At 40.3% G+C, this 26757-nt stretch overlaps 1 protein-coding gene across 2 annotated transcripts in view; it reads right to left on the bottom strand.

Moving 5' to 3' along the window:
* LOC107699145 (neurexin-1a-like) overlaps positions 1-26757 on the bottom strand; it is a 162232-nt gene that overhangs the window by 2212 nt on the left and 133263 nt on the right. Inside the window, exons 17-20 of one of the 2 annotated variants that reach the window (XM_016500329.1) lie at positions 20497-20668; positions 16476-16565; positions 14275-14597; positions 11191-11269 (exon numbers count right to left, since the gene is read on the bottom strand). In XM_016500329.1, the coding sequence (XP_016355815.1) occupies positions 11191-11269; positions 14275-14597; positions 16476-16565; positions 20497-20668 (664 nt within the window). Of the gene's footprint in view, positions 1-11181; positions 11270-14274; positions 14598-16475; positions 16566-20496; positions 20669-26757 lie in introns of both variants that reach the window. The other variant, XM_016500330.1, reaches the window with a different exon arrangement.

The following is a 26757-nucleotide window of genomic DNA, read 5'->3' as shown; positions in this document are numbered from 1 at the left end:
ATCCAAGTGATCAATAAGATAAACACACACACACACACACACACACACACACACACACACACACAAAAAAAAAAAACAGATGGTAAATAGCTGACCTGTGTAGGTTTCCTGCTACAAATGCTGCTGCTTCTGACTTTTAATCAGATAAGGAAACTGAGCAAATGCACTGCCTGAGAGGGCACGTCTCCAACATGAGCTTACTTCAAAATGCAATAGCTCTTTCAGTATAATATAAAGCTGAAAACATATCATTATGTTCGATACACCCCTCATCATCCTGAACATCAGAGAGGTCATACCAAGATCATGGACAAATAATAGTAACTGCCTTTTTCAAGTTAGTACCTCGAAAAACACTATATGATTAAATGGTAGGTGTTCGCTCAGTTACCTGACCACAGGCAACATCAAAATTCAATGATAAAACAGGCAAAACAGGCTACTTAACATTCATAAAGGGGAACATAATCTCGCAAGCACTATATGTGAATTCTGTAAAATCAAGTGTATGCCACCACAATATAAACCTACAATAAACATACAAACCATTCAATTATACAGTAAATGACAAACTAAGACAAAATTGAATATATTTAGATATTGAGATAAATGACTGCTCTTTAATACATATAATGCTTTTTGGATTTATAATATTTAAAATATCCGAACTGTTGAACAATATCTCTACTAAGTGGCTAACCATCTGTGCTGTATTGAGCAGTGCAGATGTGTCATTAGCAAGGACTATGTTTCCATCCACCTGTTTTTATGTCCATTAAAAAAAGGTGAATGGAAACGCCAAGATGTGCATAAATGTAAAAAATGTGCATAAAAAACGTATGCGCCCAACTGCGTCAGATAAATTCTTTATCCGATAAGAAAACATGAGCATAAACTACAATAGAAACATTTACTGGAAAAATTCCTCCATGTGCATCAAAATGTCATGTGACTTTGCACAATGGGACAGCATAACTGGATTAACCAGCGGACCGATCTTGTTGCACAGCATCTGAAATGTCTGTTGTCAAAGTGGTTCTTTAAATAAACTTCCATGACTGTCTTACATGACCACACTCCCAAACAGCAGGCATGTGTCTCTGAATGCAAAATAAAACATGACAGTGTTTATTGCATTTCGTCTGCACTCTCTGAGGCACAAGAAATTTATTATATAGGGAAAAGACCCACAGTGGCTTCTCCTACCGCAGAAAATGACCCTTTTCTTAGTGATATTTGGCACCAGTTTATCAGGAAGTGACGATTTTGTTCTCTTCGTCTCGCTGGATGGAAACAATGTTTTATTCGCAAATGTTTTATACAATATTTCAATTTTGCACATAAGTTAAATTCACAACTTTGGATGGAAACATGTCTATTTTTTGGGTGTGAGTGGCTTACCAAATGGTAGATTCCAGCAAGTGTTGTACAGGGTTGGATTGAGAGACTAAACTTTATTGGGAATTTCAGGATTCTTGTAGCTCACTGGACTGGTTACGATGTGTATAAATAGAACTGATTGTTTCTACTGGTCATTTAAATAGTTATTTTTTGTTTGAACTAACAACCAAATTTACTTTTGGATTTTCGTAACGTTTTTAGTTATGTTATTATGCGCTTTTAGTTACGTTATTAACACCAGACACAGATAGGGATGTGAGTAAAGAAGACAATCCTTTCATATTTGCTGTGCCATTGTTTGCCGATGCACTTATCCTTGTCCAATTTTAGTGTGTTTGCATAACAGCAAAAGACTGCCCAGATGATGAATAATGATCTACTAATGTCTCTTCGACAGTGTCAGTCACATACTGCAATATGACAGGGCACTGATCCTTAGAAGTTATGTTTTGCATGTCTTGTGTAAAATGTATGTGAACAGACTATATTTTATTTGGTCTTACAAAATGAGGTAATATGGATTCATGAATGATACTGCGGATAACATCAATTATCATATAAACAGCAGTTTTGGAAAGGAAAGTGACAAGCAAACCCCTGCCTTTTACAATGCCTGAAATGTTCCAATGTTTTAGTATTTGTTTAACAGCAAAATCAAATTCAGGAAGGTCTGACAGTCTGTTGTTGTATCCTCACGTATATATACAGCCTCAGAATCGAGCACCCTCTGAAACTAAGCCCTCACATCCCAACAATATTAGTAAAGTCTACAATGAGTAGTCTTTTTGGTCTGTTTTCTGAGAGCTGACATTTGGCTGTCCAGCTATTCCTGACTTGACCATAGAAGGTTGTCATCAACAAAAACCCTTGTTCACTGCTCTTCTCATTTTTCACTGCTTCCATTCATTCTAACAAATAAATTGTCATTCACCAAAAATGCTAGATTCAGAGCAAAAGTGGGAGTGCATTTTCTCACAGAAAGCAAGCAATTTTCTGTTCAATAAAAGGCCTTGTTGATGTTTAAAGATGTTTGAAAAGGATGGTGTTGGAAAAATGTTCACCTGAATGACGCCATACAAAATATGACTGACAATGTAGAGGTTTCATCTTCTTGACTCACATGCTTTGAAACACTTTCAGATTTTGTTTTTCTTTTGCCCAAGCTGTGTTTGACTAGAGATGCTGCCCTGCCTCATCCTCTGGCATATGTCACAGCAGGCGCAATCTCATCTTTTGACGTAGCTCCATCTCCTGAAGGGCACCTGACAGAGTTAATGCAGATGAAGGTGTTGTTGGGATTAAAATGTCAGTCATTGTTGTACAATTCATTGCAGGAGCAAAGTTTTCTGCACCATCTGTTCTCTTTTTTCCTTCCTTTGTCGACAAAGCTGTGGCTACATAGCAAGTCAGATGACATATTCTGCTGTTTTTTTTTCCTTAAAATTATATATTGTACAATATACTATCATATTATAAATGTGATTTAATAGTGTTTAGTTATTTTTAATGATTTATTACATTTGACATCATATTGTACACTGGCGGCTGATTGGCCCACCTGGAAAAGTCCCAGCTCTACTGATGGCCAGTCCAGCCCTGCTGTTGTAGTTCTGTTATCAGCTCCATTATATAATGTCTATCTAACTTAATAAAAACATTTGTATTCTGCCTTTCAGCTCGTAAAAATACTTTGTCCTTTAGTCCTTTCCAGAAAACACCATTAGCCTACACCACAGTGCAACATAACATGTTTTTTGTTTTTTTTTCATTTGTCATTTGTTTATGTCATCATGTCATTTAACTTCATCATCACTCAGTCCAATCAATGGCAGCAGGCATCATGCTGATAACTATTTTTGAAACAGTTCTGACCAAATCCAACTAAAATCCAACAAAATAAATAATGAACAAATAAAATATAAAACATGAAATTATTTAATTGACAGACTTTACATATATTAAACCCAAAATGTTCATATTTTTTTAGAAAGGATGACACTGTCAAACTCTGTTCCGTGTTTTGCTCCCCACGTGTACCATGTCCTGGTTTTCCCATGTGTTTATTTTATGCCCTTATTTGGTCCTTCCCGTTCCTGTCCTTATTATGATCATTTGTTCCAGGTGTTCCCCATTTAGTCCATTTGATCCCAGGTGTGTCCCCTGTACTTAAGCCCTGTGTTCCCTTTCGATACTACACTCGTACTGCGTCTGCTAGATGCATATGGGAAAAAAAACTTTTTCTCCTGAACTGAAGCCTTTTCATTCACGCAGTGAAACTGCACGGCCATTGGTTCGTGCAGTGTATTAAAAACGAACCAATGGCTAGGCAGCGGAGCTGCACGAGCCTATGGCGATGAAGTCCGCCAAAGCCCGCCAGAATGGGCGGGGCATCTGGCTATATAAGCGGACGTTTGCCACAGGATTCTCAGATTTCTTCTCCTTCAGTGACGACTCTACGTCCTCAAGCTGATCCGAAGCCGCTCGCTGTTGACACGCCTTCGCAGCTGGAATCGGGACCTCTCAGCACGGCTGACCTGCTTCTCCACCGCTCCAGCGAAGCAGCAGTTCCGGTCCGTTTCCCCTGCCGCCATCCGGCGATATAAAAGAGCTTCTAAAATAGCAAATTGACCTTATTGCAAATGCCACGCCGTTACTGCGGTTCGTGCGGGTCTCACTTCCATCGACAGCGCTGAAGTAAAGGGGTACGATAAGCCACCTTCCCTAGATGAGTCAGTGGCCACGCATCTCTGCCCGCCCACGGCCATCGGCTGGAGAGCAAAGGCCGCTCACCCATCCAAGCCGTGTAGGACCACTTCAGCTCTCGCTGGACGCGCCTACACTTCAGCTGGACAGGCGGCTTCGGCGCTTCATTCAATGGCGGTCCTCCAGGTCTTCCAGGCCAAAATCCTCGCATCCTCCGATGAGTCTGGCCTGGACCCCGCTACCCTCAGGGATGTGAGGAGCGTAACCGACCTGGCTCTGCGCACCACCAAGACCACCGCCCAGGCGATTGGGAGATCGATGGCCAGCCTTGTGGTGCTCAAGCGCCATTTGTGGCTGACGCTGACAGAGATTAAGGACACGGATAAGATCCCCTTCTTTGATGCCCCAGTCTCTCCCAAAGGCCTTTTCGGCCCGGCGGTCGAAGGATTCGCTGAGCGCTTCACGGAGGCACAGAAATCGTCCCAGGCTATGAGACATTTCCTGCCTAAGCATTCCAGCTCCGCTGCTGCCTCTGCTCGCCCTAAGTCTGCGCCGAATCAGCAGCCTGCGAAACCAGCACCTGCCGCCTCCGCCGTTCAGCCCGCTAAAGCGCAGCAGACGCGGGGACGCTCTCGCTCGGCCAAATGCTACCCTCTTTCTAAGCGCCAGGGACCCCGACCCAAGATTGCGTTGGACCTGGCGCCTCAGGCGTCATCCTGATCTGCGAGACAGGAAGAGGACGGGGTCAGATCTCGCTACGGCCAGACCGCCCCTCAAGCAGCCTCTCTTAGACCTCTTGACACCCCGTTCAACTCCGGGTACAGAGGGAAATGTGTTTTGTCCAAACAACGGGTCCGTTCATGCGCCCAAGCATTCAACCGGTGTGATAGCGGGGAAAAAAAAAAAACACAAACATTTTCAAAAATAGAGCAAACTTCCTCTTCCATTACTCATAAGTGTTTTGCCCCCGTGTGGCCAGTCACCCGAGTTAATTCAACTCCTCGCCACGCAGGCCAAGGCCTGGCAGGCCATCCCCGGATTGTCGAGATGGGTTATGGGGATAATAAAGTGAGGATATTCACTCCAATTCGCTCGAAGAATGGTTCCTCCAGCCCACAGTGAGTCAGGCTTCTACAGCCGTTACTTCCTTGCCCCCAAAAGAGATGGTGGCCTCCGGCCCATCCTCGATCTCCGACACCTGAATCGCGCCCTCATGAAGAGGTCGTTCAGGATGATTACACTGAAACAGATCCTCGCGCAAATTCGCTCGGGAGACTGGTTCTTTTCTCTGGAACTGAAGGATGCATACTTTCACATCCAGATAGCCCCACAACACAGGCGATTCTTGAGATTCGCCTCGAGGGAGTGGCTTATCAATATACGGTCCCTTCCCTTCGGGCTGTCCCCCCGAAGTGCATGGACGCAGCTCTCTCCCCTTTGAGACAGATGGGAATCCGTATTCTCAATTACCTTGACAACTGGCTTGTTCTGGCCCAGTCGAAGGCAGAATTAATATCACACAGGTCCCTCCTCCTCAGCCACCTGGAGTGCCTGGGACTCAGGGTCAATTTTGCAAAGAGCTCGATGTTCCCCAGCCAGCGAATTTCGTTCCTGGGAACAATTTTCGATTCCGCCCAAATGAAAGCTGTAGTCACGCCGGAACGGGCTCTGGCCATACGGAGGCTGGTGACCTCCTTCGAGATTGGTACCACTCGCCCTCTCAAAGCGTTTCAAAGGATGCTGGGCCTCATGGCGGCAGCATCGCCAGCGCTACAGTTGGGTCTGCTGCATATGCGCCCCCTTCAGCACTGGTTGAAACCATGGGTTTCATCCCTTGCGTGGCGTCACGGACGCCTGCATATCAGGGTGAGTCAGGCCTGTGTATCGGCCCTGGCCCCCTGGAAGAACTCCCGCTGGATGGAACAGGTCGTGGCCATGGGGATGGTTTACAGAAGGACAGTTGTCATGACAGACGCCTCCAACTCAGGTTGGGGGCGCTGTGCAAGGGCTTACCGACTTTTGGCCACTGGTCGAAGGCGGAAAAGGGCTTCCACATCAACTGCCTGGAAATGCTAGCAGTACGTCGAGCCTGTCAGTTCTTCCTGCCAGTCCTAAAGCGGCACCATGTGCTAATTCGATCGGACAACATGTCTGTGGTGTCCTACATAAATCGCCAGGGAGGCCTCTCCTCGAAGCGTCTCTTCACTCTGGTAGAGCGCTTCTTAGAATGGGCTCAACCCAACCTGCGCTCGCTGAGAGCAGCGCATATGATGGCCCCCCTTTGGATGAACCAGCTGTGGCTATCAGAGCTAACTCAGCTGTTGGTAGCGGCCCCTTGGCCCGTTCCGCTGAGACGGGATCTCCTCTCTCAAGCGAACGGGACAATATGGCATCCTCGGCCCGACCTATGGGCCCTGCACCTCTGGCCTCTTGACGGGAGCCTTCAGGCCTCCCAGAGAGAGTCTTAAACAAAATTTCAGAGGCTAGAGCTCCATCTACGAGATGACTCTACACCTTAAAGTGGTCTTTTTTCTCCGCTTGGTGTCTAAGCCGCGGCAAAGACCCTCATACTTCCGATTTGACAGAGGTGTTGTCATTTCTGCAAGAGCTGCTGGATAAGGGACGTTCCCCATCCACACTCAAAGTCTATTTGGCGGCTATAGCGGCCTCTCATGCCCCTATTGAGGGCCAATCGGTGGGCAGAAACAGCGCTGTCATCTGCTTCCTAAGGGGTGCTAGGAGGCCACAAGTCATTACGCTCTCCACGCTTCCTCCAACTGAAGAGGACAGAGAGCTATCTCTGCTCTGCCCCGTCAGAGCTCTGAGAATCTATATTGTGCGTTCCACCCCCTATAGGCGGTCGAAACAACTCTTTTTTTAGCTTCGGTAACCACACCAAAGGGCTTCCGGTTACGAAGCAAATACTCTCTAGATCAGGGGTGGCGAACTCCAGTCCTGGAGAGCCGCAGCCCTGCAGAGTTCAGCTCCAACCCTAATTAAAACTCACCTGCCTGTAGCTTCCTAGTAACCATTCAGACCTTGATTAGCTTGTTCAGGTGTGTTTGATTAGGGTCGAAGCAAAACTCTGCAGGGCTGCAGCTCTCCAGGACCGACGTTCGCCACCCCTGCTCGAGATGGATAGTAGACTCGATCTCGCTAGCGTACTCTTCTTTGGGCCTCCAATGCCCCATTGGAGTACGGACCAAATCGACTAGAGGCATCGCCTTGTCTTGGGCATGGTCCAGTGGTGTGTCCATTGCGGATATTTGTCAGGCGGCCGGCTGGGCTTCAGTTCAGGAGAAAAAGGCTTTTTTCCCCATATGCGTCTAGCAGACGCAGTACTCGTTCCCGTATCTCAGGGAACCGAGGTTACATTAGTAACCGAGTAAGTTTCCTTGTCTCCAGCGTCAGGTGTTGATGTCAACCTCTCCTGCTACGTGTGTTCTCCTGGTTCCTTTGATGTCATTAAAAACGTCCTTGTTGATGTACTCCTCGTCTCATCATTCCTCACTCCGCGCTCCCTCACATTAGCACCGTGACAGAATTCCGGACCAAACAACAGTAAGCGGCGCCCCTCTCCCCGTGTTTGTTTTCCGTTTCGAAAGTTTTTTAGTTTTTCCTGTTTTTCCCCTGCAGCATGGAAACCGCCGCATGTTTGCTGCGCCGTTGTCAAGCCCGCCGGCCGCGCCGTTGTCAAGCCAGCCGGCCGCTACGAAGTCAAGCCCGCCGGCCGCGCCGTTCACCCTTAACCTAAGGAGGAGGATGAGGAGGAAAAGACTGTTCTCCGCCCTCATCCTTGCCCCAGAGCTCGCTCCAGCCCCCGAATCCAGCCCAAAGAGAGCTCCAGTTCCTGAGTTTAGCCCACGGATGGCTCCAGTTCCTGAGATTAGCCCACGGAGGGCTCCTGTTCCTGTGTTTAGCCCACGGAGAGCTCCTGTCCCCGATTTTAGCCCAGAGAAGGCTCCAGTCCCCGAGTTTAGCACAGAAAGGGCTCCAGTTCCCATGTCCAGCCCAAGGAGGACTCCAGTCCCCATGTCCTGCCCAAGGAGGGCTCCAGTTCCCACGTCCAGCCCAAGGAGGGCTCCAGGCCCCAAGTCAAGCCCAGGGAAGGCCACTGTTCCCAAGTTAGGCCTATGTAGGGCCTCTATAGACCCACTTCTGAAGCCAGACTGGTTGCTGTCCAGGAGGTTGTTCATTAGGAAGTTAATCTATTAAGTCTTATTGCACTTTGTCTTTCCCTGTTGTATCTGTGTTCCAGCATCATGTTCAGTCCTGCTTTTTGCAGTCAGTGACTCTATGTCCTGCTCTGTCCAACTCTGCCCAGACTGAAGTTTCTCTGGTCAGCACATACACTCATCTGTTCCACCCAGGTCTCCTGCATGCTTCTGACTCCTGGTCTGTTCCAAGCCCCCTGGTACACATTGGCTTTATCTAGCATCATTAGTAAGGCAAGGCTGACTCCTTCTCACAAAAAATGCACTTTGATACGTTAGCCTCATAACTTGTAGAAGTCAATGATTATAGTGGCACTTTGTGGTAAAAAGCAGCAAATGTAGTTGCCATAGAAATGGTTGTGTAAACACAACAAAAGACTTATAGTTGAGTAACATCTGTATTTTTTAGAACATGCAGCACAAGTGGTATAGCCACCTTATTTTTAAGTTAAATGGCAAAGCTTCCAGTGTCAGTTCCAGTTACTTTACCTGTACAAAAACATTTTATGATGCTTGATATTAAGCTGAACGGTCAAATTTTACTTCTCTGGTGGGACGCTGAGGTAAAATTGAGCGAGAATGAACCGAGGAGGCAGTGTGTTTTCTCTCTCATGGTGAGGGATCATTTGTTGGAATGCAGCCATCTGCTCCATTAAACAGACCTTCACCACAGATTGGACTGCATCACCAAATAGTCCTGACAGAGAAACAGGTGCACTGTGGTGGCACACAACAATGAAGTCCAGGATTGCACTGCAGAAAATAAAATCTGATGCAAGTGAGCACTTATAAGGCAACAATGTAGCTTCTTATGGACGTTGCTTTCGTGGCATCAGTCAATGGATGATGTGTATCAATGAAAAACAGTGTTCCCTTTCAGTCGGTCACACTCGACGTCACGTCGGATAACCAACGAATTGAGATCCCAATTCGTCGGTCATCCGACGTGACGTCTCCATTCCCTCCTTCAGGGAACGAGGGTTACCATACGTAACCGAGACGTTCTTTCATGTGAGTAAGTGAGAGAGACACAAAGCATTGACTTTACTGTCTCAATTTCCTTCCTACAGGACTTAGGCCAAGTCCCCAGGCTGTGAGCTCATGTCATTCCTCAGAGATCACAGCATGCAAAGAAAATAGAGCAAAACTCACACAAATATTAGCAGCTGGAAAAAACATTCCAGCTCTCCACAAACTCAAATCTTGCTCAGATACTCTCAGGGCATGGTGGCTATAACATATATCAATATTTGTCTCAATACGCCAATCAAAGTTTATTAAAACCAGGGTGTGATATGTTGGAAAAAAAGAAAAAAAAAGAAAATTAACTGAATTTGTCACACTTTAGTTGGGGGACTCATTCTCACTATTAACAAACTATTAGCTACAACTTTTGTCTAATAGTTAGTAAGGTAGTTGTTAAGTTTAGGTATGGGGTGGATTAAAGGATCTAAAATATGGTCATGCAGAATAAGGCATTATGTGCTTTATAACTAATAAACAGCCTATATGCTAGAAATATGCATGCTAATAAACAAACTCTATTAATAAAGTTAATAGAGAGAATTAGCAAATGAACTAGCGTTACCACTAAATTAAAAAGGTATTAAAATAAGCTGCCAAACATTTTGAACACATTTCAGCCATCTAGGATCAGGATAAGTCTTAGGATATGTTTACACAGCAAGCGTTCATACTCAGTTCCAATTTATTGCTCAGGCTGATCACATTGTCATTTTTAAATGTGGCCAATATCAGATTCCAGTGTGAATGAATGAGTTCATTCAGAGATCAGTCCTGAACTGACCTGCATGCACAAAAGAATAATAACAGGACGGCATGAAGCGTGTGCTCATACACAAGTAAAGACGGTCATTTATAAGCTGATGTGCCGCAAAAGCGAGTGAATTTGTGAGCAGGTGATAAGGAGGACAAATATTAGGAGAAGGACAGTAAAGTTTTTAAATATTTACGGTACAACCCCTTAAGTTTAGCTTGTATAGGGGATGTCATTGTAATACACTGTAAAACAACACCTCTAGTTTCCTCACTGACTACCTCCACAACTGTCTATCATATTCACCTAGTGATCAAAGAACTACCGGTATGTAAAATCATTGGAGTGAATTATGAATTATTAATATAATATAAATATTAATAATTATTATTATTATCGGCAAGTATATATATATATATATATATATATATATTAGTCACATATGAGCCAAAAAAATAATAATTTGGGCCACATTTACTTAAAGTGTGAATGCAGCCTTAGTGTCACACACATTTTACTAGGCTGCTTGCAACACTGAAAATAAAATCTCTAACGCAAGATAAAATGACTGGTGGCAGTAACAGTGCATTGCACTGACTATAGATAATCTCACCTCATGTCCAGGATGGCAAAAACTGTTGATTTGCCATTTATAAATAATAGACCTAAAATTTAACTAGTGACTATTATCTTTTATCTTCATCTCAGTCGAGACCATTATTAATAGTTTACATATTCTTTTCTCTCCACATTCACTGTTGTTTTTTCTATACACAAGCATGTGCAATTAATCTACAATTGCAAACTCAGTTAACCTTCCTTTAAATTGCTGATGTGGCCCCCTGATATGGGTTCAATTGTGTGGGAAAACAGCAACCCAAACAACACTAAAGAGAAGTACATTTTAATATTTAAAATATCAGATACAGACACATTGCTGCAGAAGTACTTTGGAGGAAGGCTCTTTTTCTTCCATATACCTGCATCTGCACATTCTACAGACACAACTGTTGAGGTGAAAGTGAGGACAAGCAATGAGAGACTGACACAGTCAGAAAGAAAAGTAGTGATAAAGAGATGACTAACCTAACCCACCTGTGCTTGGCTCGCACGGGTCTATGTCCTCATCATCACTGGGGCACTCAGCAGATGCCACCAACAAGTCATCAGTAGTCTGGAAAACAGATGACAAGGGACAAAGAGGCTGAATTCAAGATGAACTGCACACAGAATGATAAACATACAATAAATCAATGAAATGGGAAACTGAGCTTATCAGACGAATGCTATTAAATGAGTATACAGAGCATTAGATTAAGACTTTTTATCAGTGAAAAGTGTAATAATAAACAAATTATCATAACAAATTATCATAACGACTGTGCTACACATGCTGGGAGCAAATCAAACAAATACATTTTTTTTTAAATTTCTGAATTCACTTTCCATTTCTTGAAAATGTTACACAAAAATTACACATAACCATTACTTGGATGCTAGCAAGCTATTTTGCTATCAATACCACAAATGTAAACATTAGAAAGGGCAATATATATCATATAGTTTTCTTCTTGTGATTTTGATTGTTCTACCTTGAAAATTAAATATAACACTTTGTGCATTGCTTTTAAGTTATTGGCTCTTCAGTTTGAATGTGAGCAGTTCCAACTGGCTTTTATTACTTATTCGTATAGTCAGGGCTCGAATTGAGGGGGGATGCATGGGGATGGCATTCCCCTTGTTGAAGAAAATGACAAAAAGCACCCCTCTGTAAAACCATCATCCCTCCTACCATGTTGTGTATTATGTAAAACTTATCATGCAAATGAAATGGTAAAATTCTCTAAATGTGATCATTTTCAATCAGAATGCAATACTGTAATGAGCTGCACACAAGTTGAAGCAAGTTTTCGTCATTTTTTGTGCAAAATGGTTCAAGCGCTACATTTGAAGTTCGTTAAAAAGAAGACTACTGTACAGAAGGGATTATATTTCTTTGATTAGAGTTTAAAGACCTTCCCCTGACAATGTTATTATAATGTTATATACTGAGAGATGACATTGTCACTGACTCTGCAAAAAACAGTGTCCAAAAGCATGAAAAAGCACGATGAAGCCTATTAGAATGCAGTTAGAATGCCCTTATAACTTATTTTTTCACACAAGCAAGAGTGCTTTCCTGAAAATCACCATGTGTACTGCTATCATAAACTACATTCATAATCAGCATCATGACAGTCGTGTAGTGTGTTCTCCGCTTTAGTTGTCTCTTAATCTTTGCTTGTATTAAGCTGTAACTGTAATACTGAGTTCTAATGGCTCTCTGTCCCTCCATTGACTACCATCATGGCTGTCTTCCATATTAACCGAGTTACTAAAGAACTAACGGTATGTTAAATCATTGGAGTGACACCTGTCAGCGCAGAACTGTGACAAATGACGATTGCACTGCAAAAACATCAGACCCATATCTAATTTAGGACAACATGTAATAATAATGCAACAAATCAGATTTGAAAAGATCATATTTGGGCCACTTTTGCTTGTAGTCTGAATACAGCCATAGTGTAGTAGTCACGATACCCAGCTGGGAGTCCAGGCAAAGGATTATGGGGAATGTAGTCTGTGAGAGTGTGACAACAGTCTGGGGTGGAGTGCCCTCTGGTGGATCATGGGCACTCCACCCCAGACTGTTGTCACACTCTCACAGACTACATTCCCCATAATCCTTTGCCTGGACTCATCACTTATTGCATTCACCTGTGTCTTGTTACCCCGTTACATCTGCCTATATAAGCCCTGTGTTTTCAGAATCACATTGCGAAGTCTTGTTAGTTGTAACTGCATTTCTGAGCATTCTCTCTGGTTTGTGTCTCGGGTTTTTTTATTTTTTTATCTTTATCTTTATCTCTTTCCTGTTTCTTGGTTTTACCCGTTTGGCTGGCTTGTCGTTTGTCTGGATTGCCTACCTGTGTTTTGACCTGTTGCTTGTATTTTGGATCACGTCTCTGGTCTGTCCCAAATAAACCTGCATTTGGATCTCCTATCTTTCAAGTTTTGGAGCAGTATGTTACAGTAGGAAATTTTAAGTACAGAAAAATTATTTCATATTAGTATTGACATTGACATATAGACAAGTTACATACTAAACATGAACACAAATTTTTAAAATCACTATAAAGGCTTAAGAAGATTGTATAACAGTGAAGATCTTAAGTTAAACAGCATGAGCAGCAACAGCATTGTTACATTGCAAAATATTTTGAATCAGTATTGTAAGGCTGTTTTCTTGTGGCACTGACACCGTGTGATGGCGTCTGGCTTGCAGTTCAAATTCATCTAAAAGGGATGCAGGACTGGGTTTTGTGCAGACCTGTTAAGTTTTTCACCATGTTGTTATTATGGGAGAGTTGTGAAGGAAAGATCCACAGTGATTTTGGTTTGACTGCATTCCTTGTTTTCATGAGAATTAAACAACTGATGCTGATTTTAATAATAATAATAATAATAATAAAAAAAAAATCTTAATACAAAACATTTTCTTACTTTTGGGAGTGACATAACTACAGTATTTATTTTATTAGCCAGTTTTGTACAGGAATAGCATACTAGCAGGACCACTGTATAAATACAAGTTTGTAGGTATTTAATTAAAATGACTATAAATAATAATGAATATGATCTATATTGCAGCAGATATTTGCTAGTCCTCATAATGGCTAATTTCAACATACTATAAATATAATTTTACTCGATATGCACTTTTTAAATATATTTTTTATAAATTGCAAGTATTTATTAACACATTAAATAATAATACAAATAAATATAAATTATGTATTTTTGTCGGAGCAGAATTATGAGAGTGTTGATGCTTGTGTAACCATTGCCTTGTGCATGAGGCACCAGGACCCCACAATATCAGAAATTATGCACAAAAGTATTTACAGGTAATTATACTCAAACTGTTGTTAACACTGAATGTCATGAATATTGCGGTTTCACTGCAAAACAGCACAAAAATGTTGCAAATATCGCCACAATTTTTGAGAAAAGCTGCTGCAAATTCAGTAGTTTTGGGCCATAAAAATCAGGAAAAAGTCCATAATGATTGGACAGGTAGAACAAAGAAGTGGAAAGGGTTGAGCTCAACTAGGGGAATGAGTGGAGTTTTCTGACCTTCCGAGGTGCGCTTGCTCTGGTCGGTTTGATCTTGTGGTTGGAGGTGATTGTGGTGGTGATGTCCATGATTGAGGAAGAAGTCTCAGAGCGAGAAACCGTAGCACTGGACTGTGGTGTTATGGAGGAGGACTGCGCCTCTCCAACCAACCTCACGCTGCCTTCGATGCGGATGTTGGGGTCTCCTTCCACAGCCATGTTAAAAACCTTCAAGCCATTGTAATAGAAACCAGACATTTGGCCCTGGAAGGCACGGCTGTGGTCTCTTTCCCAGCCCCCGATCTGGATGGTCATCTGGCTGTTGAAGATTGTGAGCTGACGGCCTGCGGGGAGAACAAAGTTACTGCAATACAAAAAAACTTAATGCAGACTGAAGACTCAAGTGAGGGAGAGTGATGGAAAATAATCACGCCTGAGGAAAAGACGGATTATTCAGGTACTGGGGAATGTAAATGCCCGACGATTTATCATGGCTGTAATGAAGGGATGCTTATGAAACACAAATAATGAAAAATGAAAGAGAAAACAGTGGTAATACATTTAAGCTGTGGTACTTTGCTAAAAGGCCTCTTGAACACTACTAATTATGAACAACTGGTTTAAAGGGGTGGTTCATTGCGATTTCACTTTTTTAACGTTAGTTAGTGTGTAATGTTGCTGTTTGAGCATAAACAATATCTGCAAAGTTACGAAGCTGAAAGTTCTGTATTAAAGCTTTAATCAGGATAAAACCGTATATTAAAAGCTAACATAAGCAGTAGCATTTACAAATAACAGCGTATCTAAAAGTATGAGACAACAACAGACAAAAAACATAGGCCTACCATTAAAAGCTGTGCTTGCACAGGTTCTGCATGATCCTCTTCAATAATATCCTCTGCTTCTCAATCGGGCTCAAACTGATAAGTGATATTAACGATGCCGTTGTTTACAATACAACCAGAGCACATGCCGCTGAGGGGAGGGGCGGGGCGTTTAGACGTGCACTAGAGGCGGTTTAGCCAATCACAACACACTGGGCTAGCTAACCAATCAGAGCCCATCGCCTATTTCTGAGGACGGGGCTTCATAAAAGAAGGAAATTATCAGCACTTTTCTCAGAGAAGGGACATAGCGGTATGGAATAAAGGTAAATTATGTGAAAAATAATGCATTTTTTAAAAAACAAAGCATTAACACATTTTAGACTGCACCCCATAATCACAATCAAGCCTAGAAAAAAACAGTGAACCACCCCTTTAAATACTAGTGAAATTTTGTAAAGCTAAGCATTACTGAATCTAAAGTAAAAGAGGGAGAATAGATTTTTTTATTGGCCTCTGTTGTCATGGAGTTAAAAACATATCCATGGCAGATGTTTACAGCTAACAGTCAATCTGAAGGCAGCTTGACTTTATGCACTTAAATGATTCATCTGATATTAATGTTGTGTAGGTGTGAATTATAATGAACACAGTATGAACTATAAATTAACAATAACAACTATGTCTGCCTTTTAGCAAGAGGAGTTGGAATGGATGCAAAGGTAAACAGGGTGGTCATGAAACAAAGCAAAACTGAAAAATAATTCAGTTAAAATCAACAAGAAGAAAAAACAGTTGCACATTTCATTTAAAAGATCAAATGATTATACATGCACTTCAAAGTTATTATTTTTCCCACTGGATGTTTTGACATTTTCTTAGCTACATGTAAATTTTTCTTAAAGGGACTCGTAATTCAATACATATAAAAAAAATAAAAAAAAAAGAAGAGAGAGAGATATATATATATATATATATAATCAATTATTATATTGCTGATTATGATTATTATTATGATTATTACATATGATCTAGTTACTATGGCTCTTTTTATTCATATGACGAAAAGGTACACATGTACACATGCTACAGTCTGTCAATTCATTATATTAACAAAATTATAATTTTACTTTGGACATTTTTATAATTTAAAAGTTTAAATTACATTTTGTTAAATGTTTTTTAACAAGCTTCAAACTTCTACAGTCCCTTTAACCAAAATTTATGACATAAATTAATTAATACAGATCAGTACATTACCTAATAGGTTATTACAATTATTACAAGCTACATTTATCTATTTAAAATCATTTAACTAAATGTTTAAATTATTGCTTTATTTTAGATTTAAAAAAAACTACTTAAACATTATTTTTTAAGTTTTATTAGTGATTTTACCTTTGTCGAGTAGCCAATCGTCAACTACTCGACCGAGTCGATATGGAATTCGCTGTCTAGTGATCGCCAGCCGTTCACTATCAATGTTTCCTTTAAAGTTTAAAGAGACATTTCATTGGTTACAATCCAAAATCAATGGTTACCCATTTTACTTTAACACTTATTATTCGAGGTGTTCAATTGAAAAGACTTTAAACCTTACATTAGATGTATTTTACTTTCAATTTCAGTTTATATACGGTGTATATTTCCAGTTTAGTGAATTTTATGTTTGTTTAAACAATCCATGCAGAATTTATACAAACATAAGAGATGTAAGATCGTATGTAATTACAAATTACACTAATCATCCTGTTTGCAAAAGTTAACATTACCTTGATTCTTAATATAGTGTATTGCCTTCTTGATCATCAATTAACATCAAATAGTCCCTCAAACATATATGTGAAAAGCTGGATCTCAACATCATACGTTAACTGTTGGAAGAACTCAAATATGCAGACAGTGTTGAAAATCCAAAGAATGAGGAGAGGCTGGAAAATTGTCCTTAAGAGCAGTAGGCATCGTTCCTACTTCGGATAAAGCAGGGACTTTCACAAAACATGCAAACAGTCACTGATCGCTGTATTAGAAACCACATTTTTTTTTGTCTTGCAGTATACAGCTTATGTAGATATATGGTATGTGAAATAACTAAATCAGGGCAGTCCTAAATAAATAATGCAATTGTATGATCCCTCTTTATTATTTAAATGGTAAACAACTATTGTACACACACATTCATTCTGTGTACATTTGATATATTATATAACCTAAAGATAAATCGCCAGCATGTGAAAATAGGCTTGTGAATGTTGTTTATGGGTTTTCTTTCCATCTTTTTTCTTTTTTTACTTCTAAGTTCATCTTTTTAATGTATTTTTAATGTGTATTTCATTGTATTTACTTTTTGTGACATATATCTTAACAAATAAGCATATTTCTGCTATTACTTTATTATGTTATCACATTATGCTACTAATGCCAAAATCGTGATACTATAAAATATCAGATACCATCAAGAATAGCAGTTTACTTTCATAGGTTCACTCAATGCTGTGTCAGTAGCTGACACTACGGAAACATTCCCACTTATGACAATTGTCTGAAGCCCATAGAATCACTCCAATTCATTGGTTTCTGCCGATAACACTGCTCTCTGAGGCATTGCATCCCTCTCGTTCTGTGTCTGCCAAGCAACAACACCTTAGGAGAACAGGAGTCACGTCCTCACTCGCACATCCATGATGCTGTGTTTGCAACAAGAGGTTTCCCCATTGTGCATGTTGTCCCCCTCATGTTCCCTATGGCAGTGGTTCCCAACCATGTTCCTGGAGGGTTCCTAGCACTGCACATTTTGCATGTCTCCTTAATCAAACACACCAGATTCAACTCATCAGCTCATTAGTAGAGACTCCAAGACCTGAAACAGGTGTATCAGATGAAGGAGACTTGCAAAATGAACAGTGTTGGGGGTACTCTAGTAATGCAGTTGGGAACAATTGAACTATGGAATGGTTGTTCTCTGCTGCTCAGTTACTTCAGGGTTTTGTTCAGGAAAGTTTACCAACAAAACAGACACATAGACAAATTATATACCCAACTGAGACTCCAGGGCGTCGATAGGTGGCTGATTGTACCCAAGTTGGAAAAGCTGGTAATTGGTTCTTGATCAGCTACATAGGTTTGTGGCTAAATCTTTAGAAAAGTGTTCCGTTGCTGAGGCAGCAAACCATATTTCTGGTGGTGAATCTGAACTCATGCACAAAGCAGGTACAATTGCCTCCAGTATGTGATTCTTTTGGGTAATCTTTGCCTGAAATGGTTCAAAGCATCTAGGTCTGTGTCCAGATCACTGGGCCTTATGGCAGCAGAGTATCTGATCATACCATTGGACTTACTCCATGTGAGGCATTTTCAGTTGTAAATCAGCAGCCAGGGAGATCGTGACTATGGAAACATCCTAACTCCAACCCCCCTCCAGGTTTAGACACCAGTAGTTTAGGCTTTCCATTCTGCTTGTGTTCCTCCTTTGTATCTATATTCTTAGAAGGTTTAACGGGTTCCCTGTTTGAGCCGTTAGGGTCAGCCTCAAAGGAGGACTCTTAAAAAGGTTTTGTTATTGGCCCTGACAACTCTCAAAAGAACTGGAGATTTGCAGGCTTTATCTGTAAACTCCTGTATGGATTTTGCTCCTGCCCTTGTTTAAGTCGTATTGCAACCAAGGCTATAGGATATCACACAAGGTTGTTTCCACTTTATTTTGCTTCTAAGTTATTGTGTTGCAGTTTTCTCTTCTGCCCTTTGAGTCACAGGGGAGTGAGAGATTGTATAGGCTCTGTCAGCCTCATCACTGAGGATTTAAATGGACTGCACAAGTCAGTGGCATGAATCGGATCATCTGCTTGTTTTCACAGGCTGATAAACTGCCAGTCACTTCATAGCAGGTACATCACAATGGATGGACAGGGAGACAAAGTGCACAGGGCCCAGAGTCTTAATGGGGCCCACAACAATGCATTAGCTAATGAATTGACGATTCTATATGGGCGTCAGACAATTGCCACATCTGGAAGGTGTTCCCATAGCATCAGCTACTGACACAATGACTCGTTTCCTTCTCAGGGAACCAGGGTTACATACTTATCCAATGCTTTTATATCTAAAAAAAGAGACTGTAACAAAAGCTTGGCTACCTTTCTGTAAATACTAGTGTGTATCCAAAAAGCTTACTTAGAAATGTTAGGAAAATGTTAGAAATAATACCTACAACATGTAAATGAATCAACCAGTTGATGCCGAAGTCTGAAAACCCCATTTTTTGTAAATGAAACAACCTAAACTTGAGAGGAATGACAAAGTAACAGAGTGGAACACTTTCAGAAAAAAAAACAAAAAAACAATACAAAGGTCATTACTGGGGCGATACCCTTTCAAAAGGTACGTATTTGTACTGTATTTACTCCTAAAGGGTGCACATTAGTACCTTAATGGTACATACTGGAAAAATTCCAACCCATCCTGCTTCTTTATTTTCAGTGAACAGATAAACTACCAAGGGCCGTTTACTAGTGCATTGTGTCCACACAGCGCAGGACAGGATCAAAATAATTAAAGCCTTGACAGATCTTGGGCAGCACTTCCTCTACAGATGGATATAGCAAGTATCACAGAGGATTTTAATTATCTCTTCATGCCTGGAAGGCCAGATTTTCATCAATATTTTCTTCTCGCCTGCAATCAGCAACAATCAGCAGACACTCATATGTATAGATCTTTTACTGTACCTCATCAGCTGTGTAAGGCAAACTTTGGTTGACTTGTTGAAACTGAGTGATAAAACTTGATTAAAGATGTTTTGTTAAAGAAACACCAAATCTCATTACACCAGTGTTGTGACACAAACATATTGCTGATGCAATACCATTAAAAGTAAACAAATAAACAAAAGCTTAATTTCATAATGTGTGTTTTGCCTGACTAGCAATGGAACTGAAACAAAGTACGATTCCCTCGTCTGCATTCCGCTCCGGCTTACGGACTGTCTGCTGATGTCCGTATGTGCAGCCCATTTCTTTTTTTTTTTTTTTTTTGAGCTATGAGAACCGAGCATTGAGTGATTTGAGTGCTTGAAAAGACGGCCCACTAGAACACGTCTATCCAAGCCCAAAGGAGTATATTTGAAAAGGCTTGCATGCTGTGTGTGAGGCGGAGCGGAACATTTAAAATGAAGTATACCTGAGTCTTTGGTCCATCTTTCCATTAAATTATGAACAAGAAGTTAATTGCATTACAAAACTATAAGTGCTACACCCAGTTAACTATCAGGTGAAATAAGCATAATTTTTATGTTCATAGTAGAAGAATTCAATGCAAATACAAATTTGCAGCATTAACAGACAAAGTCATGTCAACTGAACAATCATCCAGTAACCTTCTCAGGTCAGGCAGGTGTTGTTGAGGTGGAAAGTGATGTTCTCACCTGTGGGGTAGCGCTCAATAACAGGTAGATCATCCACCTGCAGCGTGGCATTGCCGCCACTTCTTGTGAACTTCACTATATGGTACTTTCCATCATTTACAAACTTTGCTTTCTCCTCGATGTTGATGTCATCTGTGCCCACATTAAATATAGCTGCAATGTAGCCCTTTACCTGGAGAAAAACAAAGAGACACAAAAAGGTTGACACTTGAGGTTAAATGTATGCCCTCTTTTACATAACTAATAATGAAGAAGTCTGGAATATTTGGTTGAAATTAATGGTAACTCTTTAATTTAAGGACCAATTCTCACTGTTAATCAGTTGCTTATTAGCATGCATATTACTAGCAGCATATAGGCTGTATATTAGTACTTATAAATCACATATTAATGCCTTATTCTGCACAACCATATTTTAGATCCCTTAATCCACCCCATACCTAAACCTAACAACTACCTTACTAACTATTAATAAGCAGCAAATTAGGAGTTTATTGAGACAAAAGTCGTAGTTAATAGTTAGTTAATCATGAGAATCAGTCCGGACTAAAGTGTGACCAAATTAACATTCAATATACTTTTACTTTTACTTTTACTTTTAGTCATTTAGCAGACGCTTTTATCCAAAGCGACTATAAATACATTCAATATATATATATATTATTTCATTTCCATTTTGTATGTTGAAGTACTGAAATAACTCAAATTAAATAAAACTAAAACTTAATAAAAAACCTATATAGACATAAAAAACTCATAAAATGACAACATTACTACAACTGTAACTAAAACTAAAATAGATAACTAATACAAATCAAACTACATTAGTTTATCAGTAATCCTAAAAAAATAACACTGAGCCAAACACACATGCTAAAATAACAACTTACTGACACATAGTAAGAAATGGTTATAAAACAAAACTGAAACAGAAGTGAAACAAGTAGTAGGAAATATACAACATGAAATTTTTATAATCATATCATATTAACAACTTATACAGTTAATTGCATTGATTATTCTTAAAATGTGGTCTGATCTTCATCTTAGTCACAGTTTTAGACTATGGAACCCCGTTTCCGCCACTGGAAAAAAAAAATCGGAATTTCTGAACATTCTGAATTTTGTTATATAAACTCACAATCACAAGTTATGAGTTTAGAGATCAGAATTGCAAGATATAAACTCAAAATTCTGAGAAATAAAATCAGAATTGCAATAAAAAAGGTCAGAATTGTAAGATATAAACTCGCAATTGTAAGAAAATATTTTTTTTCCTCAGAATTGTATTTTATAACTCACAACTGCAAGTTTATATCTCACAATTCTGAGAAAAGAAGTCAGAATTCCGAGATATAAACTCCCAATAGCATCAAAAAATGTTAGAATGTGAGTATATTCCTTAATTCTGACTATATATGTCACAATTACGAGAAAAAGTCAGAACTGTGAGTTTATGTCATGCAATTCTGAGATGAAAAAAAAAATCAGATTTGGGAGATGTAAACTCACAACTGCAAAAAAAAGTTTTTTTTTTTCAGTGGCAGAAATGTCTTCCAAACACTATCTGACTTACAAAAGCCAAATGCTTGCTGGAAAAACAAGTGAACTTAATTTAGAAACTTTGGCAGCAACAACTTCTATCAAATGTGTCCTGTAGCTGCACTTCAACAACATGGAGGATGATATTTGGACCATTCCTCCCTACAAATCTGTTTTAACATTTCTGAGATGTCTTGATTGCACAGCACTCTTCAGGTCATGCCACAGCATCTCAGAGGTCAGGACTTTTATTTGGCCATTCCAGAACATTATCTGGTTGATTTACTGTGCTTTAGATCATTGTGCTGCATTACCCAGCTTCTCTTAAGCCTGATGTCTGGAGCCGGTCGCACCAGCTGGACATAAAAAAAAGTTGGATGTAAGACCTACGCTGGGCTTATCATGCAGCTAACAAAAATGTTTTGGTAACATTCACATTGAGTTATGAAAATGTTATTTCTGAATGTTTTTTACAATTTCAAAATGTCCAGTTATTTTAATGTATTAAGATTATTTCTTCTTGGGTACGTGAACGTTAGAGGAACATTGCATTCCATTATTTTGAAACATTATGAGAACGTCAGATTTGAATGTTCTCTCAATGTTTAAGATGCCCATTTTGTATATTTAAAGTGCTTTTTTTCTATTGGTTATGTGAACATTAGAGAACCATTCCATTTTATTATTTTGAAACTGTTATGATAACGTTCTTTCTGAAATATGGGTGGAGAGCCCTCCTAAAAAATTAGACATCATGGATGTCATTAATGTGACACGTTGCCAGCTTTCAACAGGCTAAGAGGCTGTGACACTAGCTATACTGATCTAACGGGAGCTGATGTCAACAGAAGGGATAATATTAAAGTCATCTGTCACATTATTATACATCATGCTCATTAAGCTTACTAACTCCGGCCTATTAATAAGATATCAAATATATCAAAATCTAGAATATCAGAATTCATAAACACAAGAAAATCCTTTTCGCATTAGAATAAACATACTGGCAATGTTCTGCTACAAAAAATAAACATCACTCCACTAACATTTTGTTGGTTTCCTTGCTCCCACCTGGGATGGATCACTAGAAGTTGCATCAGTTTCTGCTCCAGGTCCAGCTTATATCCCACTCCTACCTTTTGTGTTGCTTAGCGACTATACTTCAAACTACTTCCTACACCAGCTTGACAGCGAGAGACACTGCTGCCTGCAACTTCACAGTCATTACTTCACTAGATATGTTTACATGCAACCTAATAACCTGTTAACAATCAAATTGATAGCTCAATCAAACTGAAAAGCCTTCATGTAAACACCTCAAATGAAATGACAGTGGATGGTATTTGCATTGGTGACCGCAAGTGCTACATCTGCATCAGCATCAGATGTCTTTCATGCCGTGTTTGATTAGTTCATTTTTAGTATTTTGTGCTGATCATGTTGATAAATGGTTTGTATTTCATTTTCCTGCAGTTAATTGTTAACCAATCCCCAAAAATTACCCCAAATATTAACAAGGCAAAAAGAGCTTGCGGTCTGTCGTTCTTAGACACAGGCCACAATGAGAATTTTTTTTTTTTTTTTTGCTTGTGATCACACCAATATCACAGATGATTATTTAACTGGAAAAGCAGATATTGCGAAAGTGTTCATGTAAGATTAATTGTGCAGCACTGACCTGCTTGTCCATTCTGTGATACAGACGGTAAGTTCAATAATCAGCAGAAAAGAAGCAAAACACCACCAACAAAACACAAACAAACTCCATCACGTAGGACTTTCTGCAGATGCATCAAAGACTGGAATGTAAAATGAACGCTGACGCGATGGAGTGAGGCAAACTCATTAGATGATTGGTGAGTGTGGCTGGTAAATATTACAGCATTACACTCTAGAGCTGCTAGAGGGCAAAGGGGCAGAGGCTCAGATTAGAGACCTGCATTCCCGCGGGACCCGATGCAAGAGAGTGCGGTGCGGGACAACACTTGATGGGCAAGTCCGGGTGCCGGCGGGTAGACACTCGTGTGTGTGTGTGTGGGATGCGGGATAGTAAAATCATTTGTGGGACTAGAAATATCTAATAACAAATAAATTGTTATTCATCTATTGCACAAAAGCTACGAGAACAACTAATATAAAATAAAAACGATTAACAGGTACAACATATCTGTTGATTTCTGGAATACAATGGCCAATCAGAGGTGTTTAGGTTAGAATCCACTCAATGCTCAAAACTCCAGAGTTCCTGTGCAGTGCTGAAATTTGCGTGTTCACAAATCCTCTTATTATAACACATGAAGTGTAGACATTGTGCATATATTCATTGTGTTATAACAGCTTTGTGAGGTCGCGATGAACTGAGATGTCAGCTTTTTAGTGATTATAAAGGGAGCGCCAAACCATTCACGCAGCAGCCTATGCTTGCTTTTCTGTTAAAAATAACAGTGGTTTGTGAATGCTGATGCTTTAATAAGAAATATTTTATCGGGAGTGTTTATGTTTGGATGTTACGGAACTTACTATTTCATGTAAATTTCATAGATGTACTGGGCGGGAGCGGGACTGAAAAATCCATCCCGTGCAGGTCTCTAGCTCAGACCCAGCAGTCACCCACCTGTAGTCCCATGCTGCATTTGTTTATTCACATGTATTCATAAATCCTAAACATGGCAGCCGTGGAAAGAGAATATTTGTTGAAGATCTCTCTTCTGAAACTTTGTTTGGAATAGATATAATGCGCATGTTTTAAACTGCCAACATATTTGGTCATACATATAGTCCAGTGTATGCATGTCCAATATTGTATGCTTGTACACCACCTGTCAATAATTAATTTACATTTTTTTTAATGTTTTTTGTCGTGGCCTAATGGTTAGAGAGTCGGACTTGTAACCCGAAGGTTCTGGGTTCGAGTCTCAGGTCCAGCAGGAATTGTCAGTGGGGGGAGTAAATAACCAGTGCTTTATTCCACCCTTAATACCACGACAGAAACAGGCACTGAACCCCCAACTGCTCCCCGGGTGCCGCAGCAATATGGCTGCACACTGCTCCGGGTGTGTGTTCACTACTGTGTATGTGTGCACTTGGATGGGTTAAATGCAGAGCACAAATTCTGAGTATGGGTCACCATACTTGGCCACTTTCAAATAAATCTTTCTTTTGAACCAGTTCTTTTTGGTGAACTAGTTGAAAAAGTTCAAATCCGACTGAATTAGTTCGTGGTTCAAGCAGCACAGATCTACAAGTTACTCAATCAAAACTCACTTTCAGCGCCCGACAGTCACTGGAAATGAGCCAAAATAGTGGCATATCTGATCCCATGATGAATGAACTCATTCAGCGCTCCAGTTCCTCCAACAGTCACAGGAAACAGTTCGACTCTGACAGAAGACCGATAAGCCGGTGAAATGCGCATGTGTGAACCAAACATTTGAATGAAGGGGCCAAATGAATGTTTTTATGGTTTATGGCTTTGTTTTTGTAAAAAGGTGAGCTGATAAGGATGAGTTTTTTCACTTTAATTGCTTTAGACATGCAAAACATCCACGTTTCACATCATCACCGGGTGCTTTAATAATATAACTGCATATACGTGATGTCATTGCGTGATTACGTAGACAAACTAGTACAGGTAATAATGCTGTAAATAGTTTATTGCGCAGACCGATCGCTTAGCTTCATAAGACCTCAATATATCATCAGGAACCACAGAGATTAAATTTGTGTTTCTTGTTATGCTTATTTTTATTCTCAAACACAGGAAGCTGCTGACTTGCATTTTATAAATCACCAAGAAGCACGGTTTCAGCTAAAAATCTTCCTTACTCTTCTACTGAAGAAAAAAAGTCACTTACATCTTGGATGGCCAGAGGGTGAGGAAATGAACAGCAAATTTTAATTTCTGGGTGAACTATCCCTTTAACAGTTCAATTTTTCGTTTCTCTTTGGAGTGTTACAAACTCTTGGTGCATAAAGAAGATCTGTAAAGTTGCAAAGACTAAAGTCTCAAATCCAAAGAGATATTCTTTATAAAAGTTAAGAGTCAGTCACGCCTACCTAAAATGGCTCGTTCTAACACACCCCCACATATCTACCTCACTATGTGGAAATATTAGCATAATGCCGCCCAAATGTGCACGCAAAGAAAGAAGGCGTGGTTTCAGGAACAGTTGTGTTGATGCAGCTATGTCAGGGAGACGCTGTGTTTCAGCTTAAATTCTGACTTTGCTATGACAATCTGGCGCTTCTGAATCAGCGACTGTAAGTATGTTTTGTTATCAGTTTAAGTATTTGCTATTGACTGTTCAAATGTGGAGTTTTGCGCAGCGCAGAGTAACGCGTCGTGTGTGTGTGTGAGGGGAACAGGGTCACATCACAGGAGAGTGAACTGCCTGTCAGAAATCATAGCACGTCAGCTGTCTTAACCGCGGCTTGTGTACTGCATCATCACTGTGTCTGTCACGCGACTCTGTTGCCCTTTCGGGCTTGAACTGATGGCCTCGTTCTAACACACCCCCACATGTCTACGTCACTATGTGGAAATATTAGCATAATGCCGCCCAAATGTGCACGCAAAGAAAGAAGGCGTGGTTTCAGGAACAGTTGTGTTGATGCAGCTATGTCAGGGAGACGCTGTGTTTCAGCTTAAATTCTGACTTTGCTATGACAATCTGGCGCTTCTGAATCAGCGACTGTAAGTATGTTTTGTTATCAGTTTAA

This window comes from Sinocyclocheilus anshuiensis, unplaced genomic scaffold (genome assembly GCF_001515605.1).
Source record: "Sinocyclocheilus anshuiensis isolate Anshui unplaced genomic scaffold, SAMN03320099.WGS_v1.1 scaffold166, whole genome shotgun sequence".
In the NCBI taxonomy this organism is placed as follows: Eukaryota; Metazoa; Chordata; class Actinopteri; order Cypriniformes; family Cyprinidae; genus Sinocyclocheilus; species Sinocyclocheilus anshuiensis.
This window is presented reverse-complemented; position numbering and strand designations above follow the sequence as displayed.